We start from the raw sequence: 23,110 nt of genomic DNA on the forward strand, positions 1-23,110 counted from the left end.
CCATAAGGCAATAGAGGAAATATTTCCTTCTTGTTCAGAGTGATGTCATTGACCAAAGCTTAGAGGTTCAGGAAGAATGGTAATTCTGTGGATGCCTTGGGAGGGGAAAAAGTTGGGATTGGGGTTCAGGGTAAGGAACACTCAATGTGAAGGAAATCAGTTGAAGGCCTCAACATCCAGGTGAATAGATGTCATCTTAAAGCCCTTTACCTTCATTCCAGTTCAGTTACTGCCATACCCTAGAACTACCAGGAACATCTCTGCTTTTTGAAAAAATACAGTCTGACATTCCACCCTTTGTCCTTCTCACTTATGCCCTCAGTATGCCAATTCTTCAACCAATTCAGGAATTGCAAGCCACTTTAAACTTTCTCCTTGTCAATCCAATACCCTTTTAATTTCCTTCCTCTCCAAGAAAAACTTCATGATCCACACTTAACCACAAACCTGGTTAAGATCTGGACTTTATGGTCTACTCCAAACAACCTATCCCAGTGTCTTTTCATCTTTCCTGCCTGGGAAAATCCAACTTGCTAACTTTACTAGACCTGTCTTCTAAAAACAAGCTGATTCTTTTTGGATAAAATCACACAATTAAGTGTTTGGTGCCACCATTAATTTATTATCTACAACTAATGGCCAGTTTCTAACACTGCCTGAAAATAATCCATTCATTCCTCCAGTGAGTACTTTGTGCTAGGCAGTCTTCTAAGCACTTGGGACACACCAGTGAGGAAGCAAAGCTCTCTGTCTTGTGGAGTTCATCTTATTATTTTCTTAGTAAATTTCTTTGCTTACCTACTCAAAATTACAATTTCACTTTCCTAATTTTCTCCACCCCACTCACCCATTGAACATATGTGCTGGACCACATATATTACAAAGGAATGAGAAGACAACAGATGGGAACCTTTCATCATAAAACTTAAAAATATCCCAAACACCTTGAACTCCCATCAAATAACTTTGCTCTTTCCTTCCATTATACTTAAAGAGGTTTCCCTCAGATACCTGCCTTGATCCTCCCAAGCTGTGATCCGTCCTTGGTTTCCAATTCACAACACCCTCCACAGTGTTTTGGAATATTTGGCTTAATAGTCTGTCTTCCAGACTGAGATCATGTCTCCCTCATCACGGCTCTGTGCCCTGCACTTGGTAATTAGATAGCTCAGAAACTTCTGGAGCAATGAAAGAGCAATAGGAAAGATTTCAGACAGGAGGCATACTACAGCATCTGTACAGCAAATTTGTATAGCGTCCTTTGGGGCCCAACCTTGCCTAGGGGTGGAGCCACGGCCAGGGGCAAGGCTTCATCCAGAGACCCGGCCTGCGAGGAAGCGCTGCTGGGCTTCCTAAAGGCGGCAGCGTTGGCCACAAATCTCACCTCAGGCTTCTGGATTCTGTCTCCATCGCTTCCGGAAGACAAGAGCTGAGATATGCTTCAAAGACATGGTCCTGGAAAAGGTCTCTGGTCACCGAGTGCCCTTCTTCCCTACCCTGCCTGAAGGAGGATCTCTTCCTTCGTCCGCCGGTTTCTTTTCTTTTCTTTTCTTTTCTTTTCTTTTCTTTTTTGAGATGGAGTCTCGCTCTGTCGCCCAGGCTGGAGTGCAGCGGCGCCATCTTGGCTCGCTGCAAGCTGCGCCTCCCGGGTTCACGCCATTCTCCTGCCTCAGCCTTCTGAGTAGCTGGGACTACAAGCGCCCGCCACCACGCCTGGCTAATTTTTTTTTGTATTTTTAGTAGAGACGGGGTTTCACAGTGTTAACCAGGACGGTCTCGATCTCCTGACCTTGTGATCCGCCCGCCTCGGCCTCCCAAAGTGCTGGGACCACAGGCGTGAGCCACCGCGCCCGGCCTCATCCGCCATTTTCATCCCAACTGGCCGCGCGCCTCGCGGCCTGGGAGCCCCCAACCGATCTTAACGGCCCCGCCAGCGCGTGAGGCCTCGGAAACCGCTCAGAGCCCTGGGCGCGGGGCTGCACCTGCCAAGGATACTCGATGGAACTCGAGGGAGATAATGGTATAGTAATTAGAGTAACAACGTTGACCGCTATTAAGGCTTCGCTTTGCATTGGCTGCCTGGCTTTGAATCTCATATTTCACGTATTTTTTGAGGAGATACTGATATCTGCTAGTAGGGTTGGCCCTGAGTACTGCAATGAACAAGTAAAGAACTTTGTTCAGTTAAGGGCCGAAGTTAAGGAATGGGCTAAGGGCCCTGATGCAGTTACAACATGGGATTTTTCAGACACCAGAGAGGCCAGTGCCTTGGAAATAAATGCCTGCGCTGGACAGAAGGACAGTGTAAGATGTCAAAATGCTGGTTCACACACAAAATGAAGAGATCATCATCCCTCTCTGTAGGATCAGTAACCGGAAGAAGGATGCTGTCTCTACACGCTGTTTTTCAGAGGCGTCAACAAGTGCTTTTTCCCCTTCTCTGAGGGAGCCAGAAGTGTGTCTGGTAGGAACCGTGGCTGGGAACCCCAGGTAAAGGTCTACCAAGGCGCAGTGCCAGTGGACAGAGATTAGGTGTACTCCTGAGAGTGGAAGCACAGCCATTTGTCACGCCTTTCAAGATACAGGACAGCAAGACAGGAGGCTCTCCAGCAGAGAGGACTGCAGGCTTTTGCAGGAGAGAAAATCTCAGGTAACTGTCTTTAATTACACAAATATTGATATATTCATGCATTTATTGAGAGCCTACTACGTGTCCGTGTTCCTTGTAAGACAGGAATATCACTATGTTTGCCCTCATAAGAGGTGAGAGGGCGTCCTTTTTGTGACTGTTTCCCTTTTTAGAAAGTAGTACAGGCCGGGCGCGGTGGCTTATGCCTTTGTAATCCCAGCACTTTGGGAGGCCGAGACGGGCAGATCACGAGGTCAGGAGATCGAGCCCATCCTGGCTAACATGGTGAAACCCCGTCTCTACTAAAAATGCAAAAAAAATTAGCCGGGCATGGTGGCAGGCGCCTGTAGTCCCAGCTACTTGGGAGGTTGAGGCAGGAGAATGGTGTGAACCAGGGAGGCGGAGCTTGCAGTGAGCCAAAATCAAGCCACTGCACTCCAGCCTGGGTGACAGAGCAAGACTCCCTCTCAAAAAAGAAAAGAAAAGAAAGGAAAGTAGTATACGGACAGTCCCTGACTTGATGGTTCTACTTATGGTATTTTCAACTTATGATGGGTTTAATCAGATGCGACCCCCTTGTAAGTCAAGGAGCATCTGTATAGCAAATTTGAAAGATACGGAAAAGTAGAAGGCAGAACCCTGTAGATTTCCATCCTTAAAACAATTATTCTTAGCATTTTGACGTTTATTTCCAGATTTTGCTATGAAAAAATTTTTTACATTGCTTAAATAAGTACTTAAAAAGAAAAACACATCATGTCCATTTTATGTGATTATAAACTTTCATAATCTTTTTATAATATATTAAATGGTAGAATATTAATTTTACTTTTTGTTGATGTTTGAGTAGTTTCTAGTTTTTTAAAATATAATTTCAACTTTTATTTTAGATTCAGGGGGTACATATGCAGGTTCATTACCTGGGTATATTGCATGATGCTGAGGTGTTGGATACAAATGATCCTGTCACCCAGGTACTGAGCATAATACTCAGTTGTTACTTTTTCAACGCTTTCCCCTTCCTGCCCCACTCTAGTAGTCCCTAGTGTCTATTGTTGCCATCTTTATGTCCATGAGTACCCAGTGTTTAATTCCCACTATAAGTGAGAACATGCGGTATTTGACTTTCTGTTCCTGCTTTAATTTGCAAAGTGTAATGGCTTCCAGCTGCACCCATGTTGCTGCAGAGGACATGATTTCCTCGTTTTTGTATGGATGCGTAGTATTCCATGCTGTATATGTACCACAATGTCTTTATCCACTTCACCATTGATAGACACCTCGGTTGATTCCATGTGTTTGCTATTGTGAATAGTGCTGCAACGAACATATGAGTGCATGCGTGTTTTGGGGAGAGTGAATAATTTTGGATATATACCCAGAGTGAGAATGTGGGACAGAATGGTGGGTCTGTTTTAAGTTCTTTGAGAAATCCCCAAATTGCTTTCCACAGTGGCTGAAGTAATTTACATTCCTCACAGCAGTGTATAAGCATTCACTTTTTTTCTGTGGCCTCACCAGCACCTGTTGTTTTTTGACTTCTTGGTAGCCATTCTGACGGGTGTGAGATGGTATCTCACTGTGGCTTTAATTTGCATTTCTCTGATGATTAGTAATGCTGAGCATTTTTTCATGTTTGGCAGCTTGTATGTCTTCTTATGAGAAATATCTGTTAATTTTACTTTTTGTTGACATTTGAGCAGTTGCTAATTAAAACATTTAAAAAAATATTTTGCTGACTTTGTTCGTAATTGTACTTGCTTATAAACTGTCCTATTACAAACTGCAGAAAGCTTTTTTCTAAGTGTTTATTTTCTTACTGCCCTTGGTCTACTACTTTTCTTTTTTTTCAGTTTCCTTAGATAAGTTATCCCCTCGTGTAGTTAACTATTTTAGCACTAACTTAATTCTTTGAATTTTAAGCCAGTGAAACCAACTGATTGCTAAACATCCTCAAGGTAAAAATCTTACGAACTGAACTATCGTCTTCTGTCACCAAGCTGCTTTTCCTCTGATATCCCCATTATTAATTAGTAGCACCAGGACACCCAAGCTAGAAACAGAACAGCTATTCTATGCTTCTCTCTTCATTTTCTCCATAGCTAGTCTACTAATATGTGGATGAGGTGGAAATATATGCTGGGCAAAGAAATCCTAGAATTCTCACTGTTCACTATACTTCCCCCCAATAGACTTTAAGAACCTTCAGATCATCAGCTGTACTTTGAAGTACATTTTTAATTATATTAGTAATACATGTTCACAATCTGAGTCAAAATTAAAATATTCTCGTTGAGGTTAAATGTCCCATTCCAAAACAAAAACAGATATGCAATTCCACATAAAATTTTCTATCTATTGACTTACTTTATATCAATGTAGATTCTTGTTTTCTTACTGAATCCAATTCAGTCTGTTACTATCAATATTTATTTTGATGCCCAAATTGTCATAGATTTAGCTAGTTACTTCAATTTGACTTCTGTGTTCTTTGGATATATCTCTGTTATTTCTTACTTTCTGATACAAAAAGATGTTTCAGGCTCATCGTATACTTTTGCTGCATCAGTCCTGGGTCCAGCCATTTCTCTTAGTACCCCTTATTCCTTTATTGGAGAATGGTATTTAGAAGTCAAGGTCGGAGTGCTACTTGTGTTCATTATTATTAATCTTAGGTGGTGTTGGTTTTAGGCCCTCTCGATGGACAGAGCTAGTATACACACATGTTCACACATTTAAATCTCAACCTGTTTCTCTACATATCTGTGTATCTTGAAAATCATGAATTTACATCAGTACCTCTAGTTGTAATTTAACACTACAGGGTTTATTCTAGTTTTCTTCCTTTCCACATTGGTGACTTCTTTCTCCAACAATGAGAAATCTGGTTCCCATTAGCCTAAACATATTTGCTTATTTAGTCAGTCCTCCTGTCTGTAAGCAATCTCTCATCACCACCATGGCCCTTCAGGTATGGCTGTCCTCTTCCACCCACTTGGGCTTAGACCTCTATGTGCCCAGCAGCTGTGTTATGTAGGCACCCTCCTCAACTCACTGGATATCCAAAACCTGGAACCAAGCAACCTTTCTATGATAAATGCCTATTCACCCTGCTTCGGCCCTTACACTCTGCTCTGGGACACTGCAACAGCTCCTAACTGCTCCCTTCCTCCTCTTTAGGTTTGGATACCTATTTTGCTTGACTTAACTAATGATTATAAGATTGAATTAGGAAGGGAAGAGGAAGAGACATACTGTATTCCCTCCCAGCACCCCACCCCTTATTTTATTGAGGAGTAATTGACATGCAAAAAATGCATGCATTTAAAGTGTACAATTTGAGGAGTTTTGATATACATGAATATGTACATGTTAAATCATTACACTCAAGATAGCAAACACATCCCTATTCCCCCATTCAGTTTGAGGTTTTTTTTTGAATTAAACTTTTTATTTTGAGATAAATATCCATTCATGTGTGGTTGTAAGAAATAATAGAGAGATCTCATGTACACTTAACCCAGTTTCCTCCAGTGGTAACATCTTATAAAATTGTAGTATGATATCACAACCATTGACATTGACATTGAAATAGCCAAGACACAGAACATTTCTCTCACCATGAGAACCCCTCATGTTGCCATTTTATAGACATACCCACTTCCTACCTCCCTCCACTCCATCTAATCTGTTTTCCAATGTTACATTTTTGCCATTTCAGTAAAATTATATATATATATGTACACATGGAATATATATATATATATATATGAAATCATACAGTACATAATTTTGGGGGAATTTTTTCCCCCTCAGCTTAATTCTTTTGAGTGTCATTTAAGCTGTTGGATTTATCAGTAGTTTATTATTTTTATTCCATGGCATGGGTGTACTGCAATTTGCTTTACCACTCATTAAATGACAATTGGGTTGTTTCCAGTGTTGAGCTGTTATGAATAAAGCTTTCATAAACATTTCTGTACAGTTTTCATGTGAACATAAATCTTCATTTCTTTATGATAAATGACCAGGAGTATGATTGCTGAGTTGTATGATAGTTGCATGTTTAGTTTTTTATGAAGCTGTCAAGCTGTAGCTGTACCGTTTTACATTTTCGTCAGCAGTGTATGAGTGATCCAGTTTCACCTCATCTTTGTCAGCATTTGGTGTTGTCACTATTTTTTAGAAACAAAATGCGTTGCACTGACAAGTGTGTAGTGATATCTCACTGTGGTTTTAATTTGCATTTTCTGAGTGGCTAATGATGGTGAACCTTTTTCATGAGCTTATTTTCCATCTGTATATCTTCTCTGGTAAAATGTCTCTTCAAGTCTTTTGTCCATGTTCTAGTAGGATTGTTTGCTTTTTTTATTGTTGAGTTGTCAGAGTTCTAAACATATTCTAGATACGACGCCTGTGTTGGATAGATGATTTGTTAAGAGTTTCTCCCAGTCTGTAGCTTCTTTTCATCTTCTCAATAGAGTATTTTACAGAGCAATAGTTTTAAAGTTTGATGAAATTCAACTTAGCCATTTTTTCCTTTCATGAATTGTGCTTTTGTTGTCATGTCTAAGACTCTGCCTGGCCTTTGACCCTGAAGACTTTCTCTTTTTTTTCCCCGAAAGTTTCATGGTTTAGTATTTACATCCAAGTCTGTGATTCATTTTGAATTAATTTTTGTTTAAGGTGTGAGACTTAGGCAGAGGATTTTTTTTTGCCCCTATGGATATCCATATGCTCAACACTACTGAATTGAATTGAATATGTTTACTCCATTGAATTGTTTTTTGTACTTTGTCAAAAATTCATCGAGCATATTTGTGTGGGTCTATTTCTGGGTTTTCTGTTCTGTTTCACTGGTCTGTGTATCTCTCTGTTAACACTACAGAGTCTTGATTCCTGTAGTTACATAGCAAGTCTTAAAATTAGATAGACTGACTTTTTCTAATTTATTCTTCTTTTCCAAAATTGAGCTGTTCCTGTTCCTTGCCCTTTCTATATAATTTGTAGAATAATCTTGTGTATAAAAATATGCTGAGATTTTGATAGCAACTGTATTAAACATTTGTATAATTAGGGGAGAACTGACATCTTTATATATTAAATCTTCCAACCCATGAACATGCTATACTAAAGCTTTCCATTTATTTAGGTCTTCTGCATTTCATTCATTGGTACTGTGTAGTTTTTAGCATACAAGTCTTGTACATGTTTTATTAGATTTACACTTAAGTATTTTTTTTAGTTATTCCATATGATACTGCACTTTTAAATTTCTTGCCTATGTACTGATTGATAATATATAGAAACAATAGGATTTCGTCTTTATTTTGTATCCTTTGACTTTGCTGAACTAATGTATAACTTCTAGGAGTGTTTTTGCAGATCCCTTGATATGTAAAAGGGAGGTGATCCACCCACCCTGGCCTCCCAAAGTGCTGGGATAAAACTACTGTTTTAAAATACAATTATAAAGGATTTTGCCTCAGAACCTGTTCTGCTTCAGGCTTTTGGGGATCCTGAAAACAGCTGCCTCCAAGTGGCTTATCCCAAGGACAGTGGTCACGATATGAGGGCGAGAGCATTGAGGAGCCTTCCTAGGCAATTGGGAAGATACGAAAGTCCTAAACTAGTAGTTTATCTATACTGAGCATCCTCAAGTGGTAGCATATTACTCTAAGAGCTTTTGGAAAAGACTTCTCCTTGGAGATAATAAAACCAAGTGCAATGTGAAATCTAAGACCAGACTTCTGGGTGACGGTGTAGGTAAATTGGGAAGATGTCATGGGTCCAGGGGTGAGACAGTCTTATCCTACCAGAAGCCACCTCTGCCACCTCCCACAGGCTGCTTAAAATGCTTTGGTAAGAGCTTATTACAAGGCTTGGTGGTAGAATGTGTGAAATGTTTTCCTGGGAGGGATGACATTTTAAACTTTTATTTTATACGTTACTGGTAGTCATAAGTAATATAGTTCTTAAAAGCAGATTTTAAGAGGGGGATAGGAAAAAAAAAAAAACCTATGAAGACACTGATGCTACGAGTGGAAAGTAAAAGTTATCTAAGAGGTGATAGAGTACCAAAAATAGCTTTTCGTTACTTCCCAAATTTGCCAGCTTTTAATGGACAAAGTGAATATTCTTAAATATATGACTACTTTAATTTGAATATTACAGCATACTTTTTACTTTAAGAAATTACATATTGCCGGGCATGGAGGCTCACGCCTGTAATCCCAGGACTTTGGAAGGCCAAGGCGGGCGGATCACGAGGTTAGGAGATTGAGACCATCCTGGCTAACACGGTGAAACCCCATCTGTACTAAAAATACAAAAAATTAGCCAGGCGTGGTGGCGGGCGCCTGTAGCCCCAGTGACTCAGGAAGCTGAGGCAGGAGAATGGTGTGAACTCAGGAGGCGGAGCTTGCAGTAAGCCGAGATCGTGCCACTGCACTCCAGCCTGGGCGATAGAACGAGACTCCGTCTCAAAAAAAAAAAAAAAAAAAAAAAGAAAATAAATTACATATTAATATTGTGTAAAGTAGAAGCATTATGAATGTAGAGAATTTATTCATTAGGGCTTCTAATATTTACTACTGTCTGATCTAGAGAAGTCATTTACCCTCTCTGGGCTTCGGTTTCATTCATTGATAAAATAGGCACAATATTCAGAGTACGATCAAAGTGCCTGTTACAATAAAAACAAATATTAACAATAAAAAAAATAGGTATAATACCTGACTTGCTGACCTCGTAAGTTGTGAAAATGCACTGAGATGGCTGGAAGTAGAATTCTTCATAAAGTAGACAAATTTATTATTTATAGTTGGTGCTAGTGCAGAAAGGATAAGTGGTGTGAAGCACTGTCACTCAATGTCAATGGAATTTACTGTTGGTGGTACAGAAAAAGAAAATAAATATATCTCTAGTCTCTTGTTCCTTTACATTTTGAAGGCGCTTCTACCAGGTTCAGAAAAGGAATCTTATTAGCATTTGGGGAAAAGCCTTTTTACTGAAACTTCTGGTAGGTTTCAACTGTAGGCATACATATGTTTGTAAAGATATCTAGCCAATGAATGACAGTTTAAAAGAGAGAAGCTGTTCTTTGACCATCTCCTCAAAGAATCATTAATCCATATTAGAAAATTGGAGAGAGTGCACATGCAGGGATTTTTTGCTAAAGAGCATGATGTGTCGAGGAGTTATGACTCACAGTATCTCTGTTCCAGAGATCACTTGGCGATTGTAAATGCTGGAGGCAGGGGAACCTCTCCTCTGCATTTGTATATCTCTTGAGCTGTGTAGAATTAATCGCTCCAACTGCACCAGGAGGTAAATGGCAGAGCCCGTGGCTTACAGATGCTTGTGTCTCCTAGCTTCCAGCAGTAAGTATTTATTAGATGAAAACTTGGCTGAGACTGCATATTAAAGAGAAGAGGAAGGGGCATCTCTTGGCAGATTTTATCCTCAAGGCAGGTTACCTGCTCCTGCATAATTGAAAAGAGACCTGGCCTGGCTTGGAGGCTGTCTTAGCCCTTCAAAAGAGATCAACAAACAGTGGTGGCCAATGGGTGTCAAATAAAGAGCTTTATAGTGTTAAAAGAAACTTCAGACAAATTAAATTTAAAGGAGTTTGAGCAATGAATGATTTGTGAATTGGGCAGCCCCCAGAATCAGAGCAGATTCACAGAGACTCCACGGGTGCCTCGTGGTTAGAACAAATTTATAGACAAAAAAGGTAAAGTGATGTATAGGAATTGGAAGTGAGGTACAGAAAGAGTGAGATTGGTTACAGCTTGGCGTTTGCCTTATTTGAACACAGGTTGAACATTCAGCAGTCTGTGAGTGGTTGAATTATGGCCTCTGGGATTGGCCAACACTCAGCTGTTGTTACAGGTGCATACTATTGAGTTAGGTTTTCAATTTGTCTGACTATTAAGCTAGGTTACAGTTCATCCCCAAGGACTCAAATATAGAAGTATGGAGTCCTTCTCAAGCCATACTTACTTTGCTTTAACAATAGTTTAAGAAAGACATAAGAAATTAAAAGACAGTTTAGAGGACAGCTGTCATGATAAAGAGTTTAGAAAAGAATGTGTAGGAAGATGGGTTAGGGGTGGGGGATATTGGAATTATTTAAACTGACAAGAGTCACCCGAATAAAGTATGACAGGCAGTTGGTATTTGGACATTTGCAGAAGTGATTATATAGAATATAGAGCAGATGTTCTCAAGCTTTTTTGGATGCCAAGGCACTCGGGAAAAGATCACATTTACATGACCCACAGTGTAGTCAGGTGAGGTTGCTTAAGACTACATTCTGCTCTAAGGCTTTGACACACCTAAGTCTCACTCTGCTACCAAACACTGATGGGATCAGTAGTATCATCCAAAATACCAGCAGGATGACTTAATAGTAGAAAGGAGAGCCTCATTGCTCTTATCAGTTTGCAAGCCAGGAAGGGACAGCATCCAGTGTGGAATGAAGGTGCTCTCTGTTGGAATAGGGGAGGGACAGGTTGTGTTTTACATTCATATTCATACACACTCAACAATTTTGGGGGAGAAGCTATACATACTTCTGTGGGAGCTGAGCACACCACAATGAGTAAATATATGTATCATACATCCCATGTTCACTTTGGAATGGGGTTTTAGCACTAAAATGAGGTAGAATTTGGTCCTTTACATCATAAGGTAAACTATGGGACACAAAGGTGGTTTGTATGCAGCCTCTATAAGCTGGCAGATACTGGCAATCTGTAATATTAGTAGCTTATCAGAAAAGAATGTTTGTAAGGCCGGTCCTCTGTCCGATCAGAGCTGATAGCTCGTTTGGTTAGAGGCAGTCTATTTATAGAAAGTTAGAAATTTGCCATGCCATCCAGGCCCTGAACCCTTGACCCATAGGTAACTTGGTTTCCTTACCCTTAGGGCCTGTCTTAGTTGATAAAGGGGCATCTATTTTGGTCTTTTAGGTCATAATAGCTTAGCGCACTGTAACGTATCCCTGCTTTAAGGGAGTTGCATACTTGTTACCAAATTGATGTGGGGGGCTGGGACTGTCTGTATTTGAGGGAGAGTTAGAAATGTGGGGTCAAAATGACAAATAAGATTGAAATAAAAGGAGGAACTAATTGATTCTGGATTTGAAAATACTGATTGATTTGTCACAGGATGGGTGTGTGGGTGTGTTTGTAAAGAAAAGAACTTTTATCTGAGGCATGTGAGTCCTCTTAAGTTATCAGGCCTAGAGAGACGTTAAAATGAGACAGAAATCACAGCCCTATTTCCTCCTTGAGCTATGTATTCATCTCTTGAAACTGCTTGCTATTGCCACATGGAGCTATATAGTAACCCAATGATGCCACACCTGACAGTATAACCCACCCCATACAGCTTAACAATGTATAGCCAATCACTAATCCATGTCGCTTCTGTAAACCAATGAGAATTCCTGATTACAACTTTGTATCAGCCCACTCCTTGACCTCTTTTTTTGACTTTGAAAACCCACTCATAACTGCTGCTAATTGGAGTGTATATTCAGGGGGACTTGCATCTGTGTTCCCAGGTCGCAATCCTCAAGCTTGACCCAAATGAACTCTGTGTTTATAATGATTTGCCTCAACTTCTTCCTTTTAGGTCGATGTGTATGTGTGTTTGTGTAGAGAGTATGTTCCAAAAGTGCTTGAACAGTTTAAACCTCACTAACTTCAGAAAAGTAAGTTCTATAAATTAACCCCCAAGATCCCTTGAAGTTTTAATTATATATATTTATTGTACACTTATTTTTGTTTTATAGATGTTAAATAATGCATTATTAGTGAAACCATGCCCCAGAGAGTTGAAGAAAACAGTGACTAATGAAATGAATCAGTTTACAGGATAGGCGATTAAAAAACAACAACAACAATAACTTACTAAAATGCCAAAACTCTCCCTGCTTCTGAGATTAAAAAACTGGCTAAAATGACTTAAAACTATTAAGGCCAACTGGAGTTGGCACAGAACAAGCTGGCTGATGTCACAGCCCAAATTTCTGCCACGTTTCAACCAACTCCCCACAAATGTGCACATGGAATACATGAGGCAGCGTTAAACAGAACTGTGCATGCGGAGGACTTACAGACCTCCGCTTTCCTTCCACCAATCAACTATTAATTCCAGAGGCCACTCCCTAAACTTTTTCTAATAAAATGACCCCATGAAAGCCAGCACAGGGGACAGGTTTGATCTGGACTCCTGTCTTATTGTTCGTTAATTTACAATAAAAACCTTCTTTTCTCAAAAACCCAAATTGGGCAGTGAGCTTCTTTTCCTTGATAACATTAGTTTTAATCATTTGAGACAGTCACTCTGATTGGAAATAGTAAAAACTGACTTCAAAACAAAAAATGTAATGTTCAACATTCACAAAACAAAGCAAGTATAAAGGAAATTTAAGTTTTATATCTGCATTTATGTAAGGCAGAAACATTCTGTAGGTAAGATGGATTTGAGGACATATGTGATCCTGAGAGTGGCAATGCCTGGGTACAACAAATATTCCAGGCAGTATTTCAGGCTTTCAAGGCAGTGTGGTTGGTGGGGTCCAAGTTAAGGGCTCCAAACAGTAAAGCGGGACTTGGGTAATGCCTGGTTTACTGTTGGAACAAACCAAAAATTCCACTAAGATAAATATATGACATGAAAAGGGATGGAGTTGGGAAATGGAGTGGCAAGGTAGGGCAGAGGGACCTAGAGGGCCCAGGAGAGTCAGCTGGGCTGGTGGGGTTGGGGCTGTGGACACATCCTCCTCTTGTTGCTCCCTCCACCCTCAGAAACCCTCTGTGACTCTTCCATGCTCTGTGATGCAGGCCTGTGCTTATAGTTAAGCCTGGGCACCCTCAGTGCTCAGTTGCTTCAGGCAGCTCAGCTATTCAGACCATGGAGAATATCCTCTGTTTTCTGAACAGCTATACTGAGACAGGGCTGAGCCCTAACTCACATTGCTTGGATATCGACCCCAACTTCATCTGCTTGAGTGGGTTGGGGTTGTTTATACTGTACTTGTTCTACGTCGTATTGACCCTGTATTCGTCACCCACCGAAAAAAATAATGACATCCAAAAGGTAAGGAACTGTGGGTGAACACCCAAGAGAGATGCCCTATTGTTGTTTCCCAATCCTATTCCAACATTTCTAAATAAGTTTGGTTGGTACAGAGACATGTTTTAGATGGGAAGTCTGAAGAGAGGATAGAACTTCACTCTTCTATGGAAGAGGTTGGGCAGACATAGGGGTTCGGGAGGACTAAGGTTTCCATCTGAAGCTCATAGTTTTCCATGTGAAGCTACCTATCTGGCTGTGGTGGAGAGTTCCAGGATAAAATCCCAAACACAGTAATTCTGTGGTCCCAGATGGGATTATTTAGAGATTGTGGGCTCTCTGCTGAAATTTGATCATGAGTCAGATTCCCATGTCACCTGTCACTTGACCAAGTCTTCCTTCATGTTGGGCTGACCCGAGGAGTAATGCTGAGAGTCTCTGAGCAGAGGCTGGAGCTATAGGCCTGTCTCCGTGACACTTGTCCCATGAGGGAGCACAGATGTGACTGTTGACCTCTGAGTCTTTGCCCTCCTTCAGAATTGCTAACTGAGTACATCAAGTGTGGCTCTGACAGCAAAATCTTCTTTGAGGATTTTTCAGAGAAGGAAAAATGGGAACTATTTTATCACCATTAAAAATTGATAACAGGAACATATTTCTATTAATTAAAGAGTAATATTCTTGTATAATGAATGAATGAATGAATGAATGAGCTTCATAGAGAGTGAGAGAAGTGAGTCCCAGCCTGTCATTATCTGTCTTTTGTTCTCAGCATCAGGGCAGAGCCAGGAGGAGAAGGAAAGTTGGGACATTCAAAGGTAATGTCAGCCTGCTCTATCTGAGCTTCAGGGGTGACCCTTTCTGTCTCTTTCATGATGACTCAGTCCCATGATTTCTTAGAATGTCAGTTACTAGATGCAGTCTTAGAAAACAGAGCCCTCAGAAGACAGGCTCCTGGGAAAGCAATCAGACCTGAGACACTGCTCAGAGGCCCTGCTCTGCCCATTTATGGGCATGACAAAGTGATGGACCTGAGCAATGGGTGTTGCCCAATTGGTGGCCAACTGAGATATCGAGGAAGGACTACTGGTGGGCTTGGAGTCAGAGCTTCTGTCTCACAACTTTGCATACGTACTTTGACTTCCTCAATGCTCGGATTCCTCCTGGAGGTAACCACTGATGTCTGTGTTTCAAGCGGTGGTTTTGAGCATCACATGGGGTAATGTATGTGAAAGGACTTTACTAATGATGCCACATACACATGTGAACTTGTGAATATTATCAATGACTATTTGCCCTTTTCTACTGATTCTTGGGGCTCTCAGAGTTTAATATCCCAAGGGTCTTCCACAGATTGACTTCTGTATGAGGCGTGTGCCTCTATCTTCATTGCATATAACATACTATTCTGGTTTCCCAGACTGGAAAAGTTTCCAGAGAGAAGAGGAAGAGGAAAGGAAGCTGCTTTCTCTTCTGAAAAGGTGATTAATCTTTCCCTTTGTGTCCTGTTCCCACCCCACTCCCTCTTCTTTAGTACGTTCTATTCATTTCAGGGATTCCTTGTAGCCTGCTGTAGTTGTGGGAGTGGGTAGCCATAGGAATGGGTATGTGAATGAATGTGTTGGGGAGAGGCTATAGTGAGGTCATAGGACCTCATATATGGTGAGGTCATGGGTTGGGGGCAATGTGATGTGGGCAGCAGGCTTTAGGGAGCCCACCCCTGCCAGGCTAACAAATCTCCTTTCCTTGTTCTGGTCCTGACTGCAGCTTTGGACCTCCTGTTTCCTGCAGTCCTCTGGGCCAGCATCATGATACCAACCACTTTCGTCGACTGTTATGCCCAGACCCCGTCTGTCGGGTGTGTAACAGAGCAACTGCTGATATCCAGCAACTGCTGTCTTGGGAGTCCCTGAAAGATGCTGCTCCCTCTGTGTCTCCTTTGGCTTCTTCAGCTTCTGCGACTGAGTCATCATTCGCTCTGGCTTCCACCCCCTCAGCAACCCCTCCAGAAGACCTAATACTGTCCCCTCGGCCTAAGCCCTCTCCACCGCCCCCCTTAATTCTCTCACCTGACCTGATCACCACCGTAGCTGACTTATTTTCACCCTCACCACTGAGGGACCCTCTGCCACCACAGCCTGTTTCTCCCTTGGATTCCAAGTTTGCCATAGACCATTCCCCACCCCAACAGCTTCCCTTTCCCCTTCTCCCACCACATCACATTGAGAGAGTGGAGCCCAGCCTCCAGCCTGAGGCCAGTTTGTCTCTGAACACCATCTTTTCATTTGGCTCCACCCTATGCCAAGATATTTCGCGGGCCATGAATCCCATTGATTCTTGTGCTCGTCATCACGGACCACCAATCCCATCTGCTTTACCACTGGAAGATTGCACTGTGACTCAGTCTAAATCAAGTCTCACCATCTTGAAGACTTTTCCGGAAATGTTATCTCTAGGTGGCTCTGGTGGGTCATCCACCTCTGCCCCAACAATCAAAGGCATTGACCATTCACACCCTGCATCTTCAGAATTCTCCTGGTGGCAGCCTCATGCCAAGGACTCTTTTTCCTCCAATTTTGTGCCATCTGATTTCATGGAGGAGCTTCTTACTCTTCATTCTTCTGAGGCCTTTTTAGGAGGGCACTCTGTGGCCAACCTCATAGAGCCTGTTAACATCTCATTTCTCAGCCATGACATTCTGGCACTCCTGGAGAGACAAGTCAAAAAAAGGGGTGATTTCCTGATGTGGAAAGAAAATGGAAAGAAAGCAGGATCATTCCCAAAACAACTTAGGCCAAACTACCAACTAAATTCCTCACGGAATATGTTAACCTCAATTGCTGTTAAGCATGACTTGGCAGAATCCTTTCCTTTTTGGGCCAGTAAAGGCAAACTAGAATGGCAGCACATCCATCAGCAGCCTCCATACTCTAAGTGCTTTGAAGACCATTTAGAGCAAAAATATGTCCAGCTCTTCTGGGGTCTCCCATCTTTGCACAGCGAGTCTCTGCATCCTACTGTTCTTGTCCAACGTGGCCATTCCTCCATGTTTGTATTCTTCAATGGCATTACAAATACATCTATATCCCATGAATCCCCAGTACTTCCCCCTTCCCAACCTCTGTCCTTGCCTAGTACCCAACCACTACCCTTGCCTCAAACCCTGCCCCGAGGTCAGTCCCCACATCTCACTCAGGTGAAGTCCCAGGCTCAACCTCAATCTCCATTCCCAGTCCGACTACCTAGTCCTCTATTCCTGATTAGGATCTGTGGAGTGTGTTTTCATAGACCCCAGAACGAGGCACGGTCTCTTTTGCCATCTGAAATTAACCATCTGGAGTGGAACGTGTTGCAGAAAGTGCAGGAAAGTGTGTGGGGTTTACCCTCTGTGGTTCAGAAATCCCAGGAAGACTTTTGTCCTCCAGCTCCCAATCCTGAATTGGTCAGAAAGTCCTTCAAGGTCCATGTTCCGATCTCCATCATTCCTGGAGATTTTCCACTCAGCTCTGAGGTAAGGAAGAAACTAGAGCAACACATTCGAAAGAGGCTCATCCAGCGCAGATGGGACCTGCTCCGGAGAATCCATCAGTCTCTGTCATTGCAACGTCCTCAGAGCAAAATTTCAGAGCTATCTGTGTCAGAGAGCATTCATGGACCGTTAAATATCTCTTTGGTTGAGGGTCAGAGGTGCAATGTTCTAAAGAAGTCCGCATCAAGCTTCCCTGGAAGCTTCCACGAGAGGAGCTCAAATATGCTTTCCATGGAGAATGTGGGGAATTATCAGGGATACAGCCAGGAGACTGCCCCAAAAGATCACCTGTTGCATGATCCGGAGACATCTTCAGACGAGAATCTGAGGTCTAACTCTGAGAGAGACCTAGAAACTCATATGATGCATCTGTCAGGGAATGACTCAGGGGTGAGACTAGGTCAGAAACAACTTGAAAATGCCCTGACAGTACATTTGAGCAAGAAATTTGAGGAAATCAATGAGGGTCGAATGCCTGGGACTGTGCATAGTTCATGGCACTCAGTCAAGCAGACAATGTCTCTTCCTGAGAAATCCCAAAGCCAAATTAAACATCGAAATCTGGTAACATTGGTGAGTGAGGACCACTGCGTTGATACTTCCCAGGAGATTTCCTTCCTTAGTTCCAAGAAACAAAAGATGTTGGAAGCCCATATTAAAACTTTCCGTATGAGGATGCTGTGGGGCCTTCCCCTCAAGGTCCTTGAATCCATAGAAATCTTCAAATCGAAAGCGGACCTTTCCACTTCCTTTTCCCATTTCGACCTTCCCTCCTCAGCCACCTTCATCTCTCGGGGAGATGCCAAAGATGGGGTCTCTAAGTCCCGTAGACGAAGCACTTTTCAAGGAGAAAAGTTGGGAACAACAAGCTCAGTCCCCATCCTTGATCGTCCTCAACCTGTCTCCTCACCTGTCGGCCAAGAAGGGCAGGAGACCCTGAGAAGACAATTTTCTGATACGGACCATGACCTTATAGAGACAGATTCCAAAGATGGGGCCTCCACATCCCTTAGAAGAGGTACTACAGATTTTCAAAGCGAAAAATTAGAATCAACAAGCTCATTCCCCATCCTCGGTCATTCTTACCTTGTCACTTCACCTGTCAACCAAGAAAAGCAGGGGACCCTGAGAAGAGAATTCTCTGATACTGACAATGATCTTACAGAAAGTGTCCGGACAACGGAGGATGGCAGACAGACTTTTCTGCCCCCGCCACACAGCATCGTAGACGAAGTCAGTCAGAAACAGACTGTACTGGCCAGTAGATGCAGCGCAGAGCTGCCCATAATGCAAGCTGGAGCTGGCTGTGAGTCATGGGATAAGAGAAAGAGTTCCTTTCATAATGTAGACAGGCTTCAGGGCAGTAGAAAGACCTTTCCTGTCACCAGTGCTCTTCAATCACAAACTAGGAACAACTTGACAACCAGCAAGTCGGGAAGCTGCTCACTGACAAATGTGAAAGCAAGCACTTCCAATGAAACTGAAATTTTCCCACCAAGAATATCAGTTCCTCAAGATCCTAAATCATCATACCTTAAAAATCAGATGTTGAGCCAGTTAAAGTTGGTCCAGAGGAAGCATAGCCAACCTCAGAGCCATTTCACTGACATGTCTTTTGCCTTAGATAACTTGAGTTCCAAGGACTTACTGACTAATTCCCAGGGCATCTCGAGTGGGGACATGGGAACTTCCCAGGTGGTGCATGTCCACTTGGAGGACAGAGGAATCCGTGTGGCACAGAAGCAGGAGCCCAGGGTCCCTACCTGTGTCTTACAGAAGTGTCAAGTTAAGAATTTCCCACCAGCTGTAAACAGAGTGAGTCCTGTGAGACCCAAAGGAGGAGAGCTTGATGGAGGGGATACAGGGCTGGGGACATCCCAACGCAGGAGAAAGAGCCTCCCTGTTCATAACAAGACATCAGGGGAGGTGCTTGGGAGCAAATCTCCCCCAACCTTGAAAACACAGCCTCCTCCTGAAAACCTTTCCAGAAAATGGATGAAGACCTTTTTGCAGTGGTTTAATAAACCCAGCATATCATATGAAGAACAAGAAAGTTCCTGGGAAAAGGGTAGCTCCCTGTTATCATGTGTGCAGAATATTGGTCGAGTTACAAGAGCTGCCTTTACTGGGACTACTGAAGCTCAGAAAATTAGGAAAGACACTAGGGAGTTCCTAGAAGAGAAGCTGGGGCATAGGCATGGGATAGATATCACCTGTCCCCGAGAGCCCCTTTCCTTCCCAGTGGGGCTTGGGAAAGCTCAGCACAACCCAGAAGTGCATGTCAGAGCAGAGTCTGTCCAGGGCTATGCCTGCAACTACAGGGCTCCCTCCTGCAAAGTGACATGTACCAAATCTTGCAGCCAACAAGCTATCTTTGTTGGCCAGAATTATCCTACAAGGATTAGACAGATCATAGACAAGGACAGACAGCCCCAGAAAGTTGAGGCATTTAAGGGGAAGATATTGTGTCAAAGCCATCCCCAATCCATGCCCCACAGGAAGCCTGTGCCACATCCAAACCCCACTTGCCGGCGTCAGGTCAGCCTGGTGTGTCCAGCCGTCCCAACCAGTGCTAAAAGCCCTGTGTTTAGTGATGTGCCTTTCCTAACTGGGCAGAAAATGCTTCCAAAGCATTTCCAGGGAGGAAAATTTCCCCCCACAAAATAATTCAATCCTTGTTGAGAATCTTGATTCTCCCCAATAAATGTTCTAACAAGAAGGATGTCTTTTCTGTGTATTGTGTTGTGGGGTATGGGTTTTGGGTAACCGAAGCTAGTGGTTAGGGAAAGGCGGGGTTAGCTCAGCTCTTACTGACTCCCTTCTTTGACTTTTAAAATGTGCCGAACCCCCTGGAGCTGTTGTGGCGGAATGAGTATCATGTGCCTCCAAAAGCCCCTTCTCTCCCTGATGAAGTCCAAGGAGATGAGGTCTTTCCTACCTCTTTGCTTGAGACTTACTGCTATTGTATGGCGGCCTTCACCTTCCTCCCCATTCACTGCTTCATATCCTTTAGAGCAGTGAGGAAGGCAGCCCTTCCATATCCGAAGACAGGGTGAAGGACAGGTATATTTTTCAGAAATAGTGGTTTAAGCACTGTTTAAAAAAAGTTGTCACAGACCACAGTATGTTATAGGTTGGTGGGAGTGTTTGGGATATTGCTGGTTGGGGTAGAGTGTCAGGAACACTGTGGATGCTGCTTAAGAATTTGACAAGCAGGGCATGCTCATGATTTAGGGAGGCATATTTTGACCTCAACGTTGAGGTCTTTCTACTAATAAGTCACTTTGGAGATGTAGTTCCCCTCCCTGTGTATTTCTCCATGCTGCCTGGATTGATGACATTTTTACAGAGCAAAAATTCACCTAGCTGTCTGTGGCAGGACTGTTGACCAGGCAATCACCTACCTCCTAGGGTAAAATATAGCTTAGAGTAAGGAAAAGATGCCTTAGAATGATGAGAAAGTAAGAAAAAAGTGAAGCTAGGAAAGGATGACCATGCTGGTGGAAAAAGGTTTATGCCCCATCATGCCCATTTCATGACCCTTTCTTAATCTAGATCTAGGCACCAACCCCTTGAGGCTTACCAGGATGCTGCAGAGGTTACAGATGCCATTTTGGCAGAAGTGTACCTTGGGCTGTTCTTTAAGGACTTAAATAGTATCTGCAGGGCTGTTGTCAACAGGGCATCCCTCTCTTTAGGGAAGGTGATCTTTGTGCCTTCTTTCTAGCCATGTTGATGGCAATATGCAAGATCTTCCCTTAGTGTATACAGTGCACCTATCAGGATGGAGGTGTCACCCATGATGTTCATGGGCTTAGTGGAATATAATAGATATTGTCTAGAATACCTGCAGCTCATGGTCCAGAGGTTAGTCCTGGACTACGCATGAGGGTTACAGATATTTGGGGGCTTACTATGAATCTTTACAGAATGCTCCTTATTTCTAAGAGTGTGCACATATGCACCCTTAAAATATTAGCGGCCTAAAGAGAAGGCAATTCCACTTATACAGACTGGGACTAATAAATGAAGTGAGTTTTCTAGAGGGCACTTGAGGTAAGTTCTCCAGAAAAATTTGTGAATGCTTGGTGTCAAAACAAAAACAAAACACAACGAAGCATAACAAAACAAAACAAAACAAAACAAAACAAAACAGATGTCCACTACAGCTTCTTCACTATCCTTCTCTTTTCCTGTCCATGCTTATGCCACGGACCCTGCAGTGCCTGAATCTTAGGATTGCAGAAATAATTCAGATTCTGTGAAGGCCTTAAGAAGCACAAAATTGGGATGAAACCCAGGGCAAAGAACTTGTGGATGTGGAGAATCCATGGAGGACCCAAACATCCATGTGGATAGACTTGCCAATTACCTGGCCTCCTAATTCCTCTGTCATTCCATCTTAGGGTCTTTTACCTCCATTCCATTTCAGTTACTACCACACCCAGAAGCTGTCATCAGAAACATCTAAAAGTTATCATCAGAAACACCTCTTTTTTTGGAGGCAGCGTCTTGCTCAGTTGCCTGGCCTGGTGTGCAGTGGCACGTTCTTGGCTCACTGCAACCTCTGCCTACCAGGTTCAAGTGATTCTCCTGCCTCAGCCTCCTGCATAGCTGGGATTAAAGGCACATGCCATGATGCCCAGCTGTTTTTTTTTTTTTTTTCTAGAGATAAGCTTTCACCATGTTGGCCAGGCTGGTCTTGAACTCCTGACCTCAAGTGATCCGCCTGCCATGCCTCTCAAAGTGCTGGGATTATAGGCATGAGCCACCATGCCTGGCCTCATCAAAACCACCTCTACATCTGTAATAATACAGTCTAACATTCCACCCTTTGACCTCATCCTACTATCCTTCCAGCCTAGCCCCTCAATTTGTCAAATTTTCACACTGGGTTATTATTTTTCTACTTATCTGTCTACCAAGTTTTTGGCTTAATTTCCTCCTTCTTCAATGCAGGTTTTATGGTCTATCCTATAACCAATGTTTAACAAGCCCTACTTGAAATATGCCATATGCAATTCCCTTTAATCCTTCCTGTCTGACAAAATCCCATCTCTCTGCCTTTTCCATAAATGTCTTCCCTTAAATGACCTATCACTGTTGGATTAAATCTCACAATCAAGTCTACTGACACCATGATAAATGCATGGTCAGTCTTAGCACTACCTGGAAATAATTCACTCATTCATCCAAAAAATACTTATCCTGTGCTTACTAACAGAGAACAATACTAATGAAGCTTTGGTCATTTTTCCTTAGTCCACTTTTTCACCCATGTATTTCAAACCTTCTGCACTTTTCTCAAGTTTAGGCCATCTCCACTTGCTCAGCAGATGTGCTGGCCTCACCATTCGGGAAACTAGAATCCATTGGATAGAAACGTTTCATAAAAAATTCTTCAAAAAACTATATCCATCCCTCCTTTGTTTCCTTCCAAGGTTTCTTCATTTTTTTTGAGACAGAGTCTCGCTCTGTTGCCCAGGCTGGAGTGCAGTGGCACGTTCCCGGCTCACTGCAACCTCTGCCTCCTGGGTTCAAGTGATTTTTCCCAACTCAGGCTCCTGAGTAGCTGGGATTACAGGTGTGCACCACCACACCTGGCTAAGTTTTGTATTTTTAGTATAGATGAGGTTTCTCCTTGTTGGCCAGGCTGCTTTTGAACTCCTAACCTCAGGTGATACGCCTGCCTCGACCTCTCAAAGTGCCGGGATTACAGGTGTGAACCATCATGTTTGACCACCTTGCAAGGTTTCTATCTTCAGAGGAATTATACTTCCTGAAATGTCTCTATTGAGTGGTAGCTAAACTCTAGTCTTGATGGACTGATCCATTCTTGCCTTGTAATAGGTACACAGTATATG

The 23,110-nt window shown here is 42.6% G+C and overlaps 1 protein-coding gene and 1 long non-coding RNA gene across 3 annotated transcripts in view; one reads left to right on the top strand and one right to left on the bottom strand.

The window, feature by feature from the left end:
- Positions 1–1,893, bottom strand: part of LOC129393087 (uncharacterized) — a 35,466-nt gene extending 33,573 nt beyond the window's left edge. The window contains exon 1 of the long non-coding RNA XR_008619712.1: positions 1,385–1,893. This is a non-coding gene — a long non-coding RNA (uncharacterized LOC129393087). The remainder of the gene's footprint in view (positions 1–1,384) is intronic.
- Positions 1,189–22,446, top strand: LOC117981699 (spermatogenesis-associated protein 31D1-like). Of its 2 annotated transcripts, XM_055091933.2 has the most exons (5): positions 1,189–2,650; positions 12,272–12,350; positions 14,490–14,535; positions 15,138–15,198; positions 15,485–22,446. In XM_055091933.2, the coding sequence occupies exons 2-5, from the start codon at positions 12,276–12,278 to the stop codon at positions 19,911–19,913; spliced, it is 4,611 nt and encodes a 1,536-aa protein (XP_054947908.1). In that variant the 5' UTR covers positions 1,189–2,650; positions 12,272–12,275; the 3' UTR covers positions 19,914–22,446. The 2 variants fall into 2 exon arrangements, with proteins under 2 accessions (XP_054947908.1, XP_054947906.1); XM_055091931.2 differs by lacking the exons at positions 1,189–2,650; positions 12,272–12,350 and adding an exon at positions 13,502–13,741.
- Positions 22,447–23,110: the final 664 nt, after the last annotated feature.

The sequence above is a fragment of the Pan paniscus genome, chromosome 11 (assembly GCF_029289425.2).
Source record: "Pan paniscus chromosome 11, NHGRI_mPanPan1-v2.0_pri, whole genome shotgun sequence".
Taxonomy (NCBI): domain Eukaryota; kingdom Metazoa; phylum Chordata; class Mammalia; order Primates; family Hominidae; genus Pan; species Pan paniscus.

Coding starts and splice junctions, on each gene's coding strand:
- LOC117981699 (XM_055091931.2), top strand. CDS start 13,556: ATGGAGAATATCCTCTGTTTTCTGAACAGCTATACTGAGACAGGGCTG. Junction 13,742..14,489: donor AAAATAATGACATCCAAAAG/GTAAGGAACTGT, acceptor TTTTGTTCTCAG/CATCAGGGCAGAGCCAGGAG. Junction 15,199..15,484: donor CTGCTTTCTCTTCTGAAAAG/GTGATTAATCTT, acceptor TCCTGACTGCAG/CTTTGGACCTCCTGTTTCCT.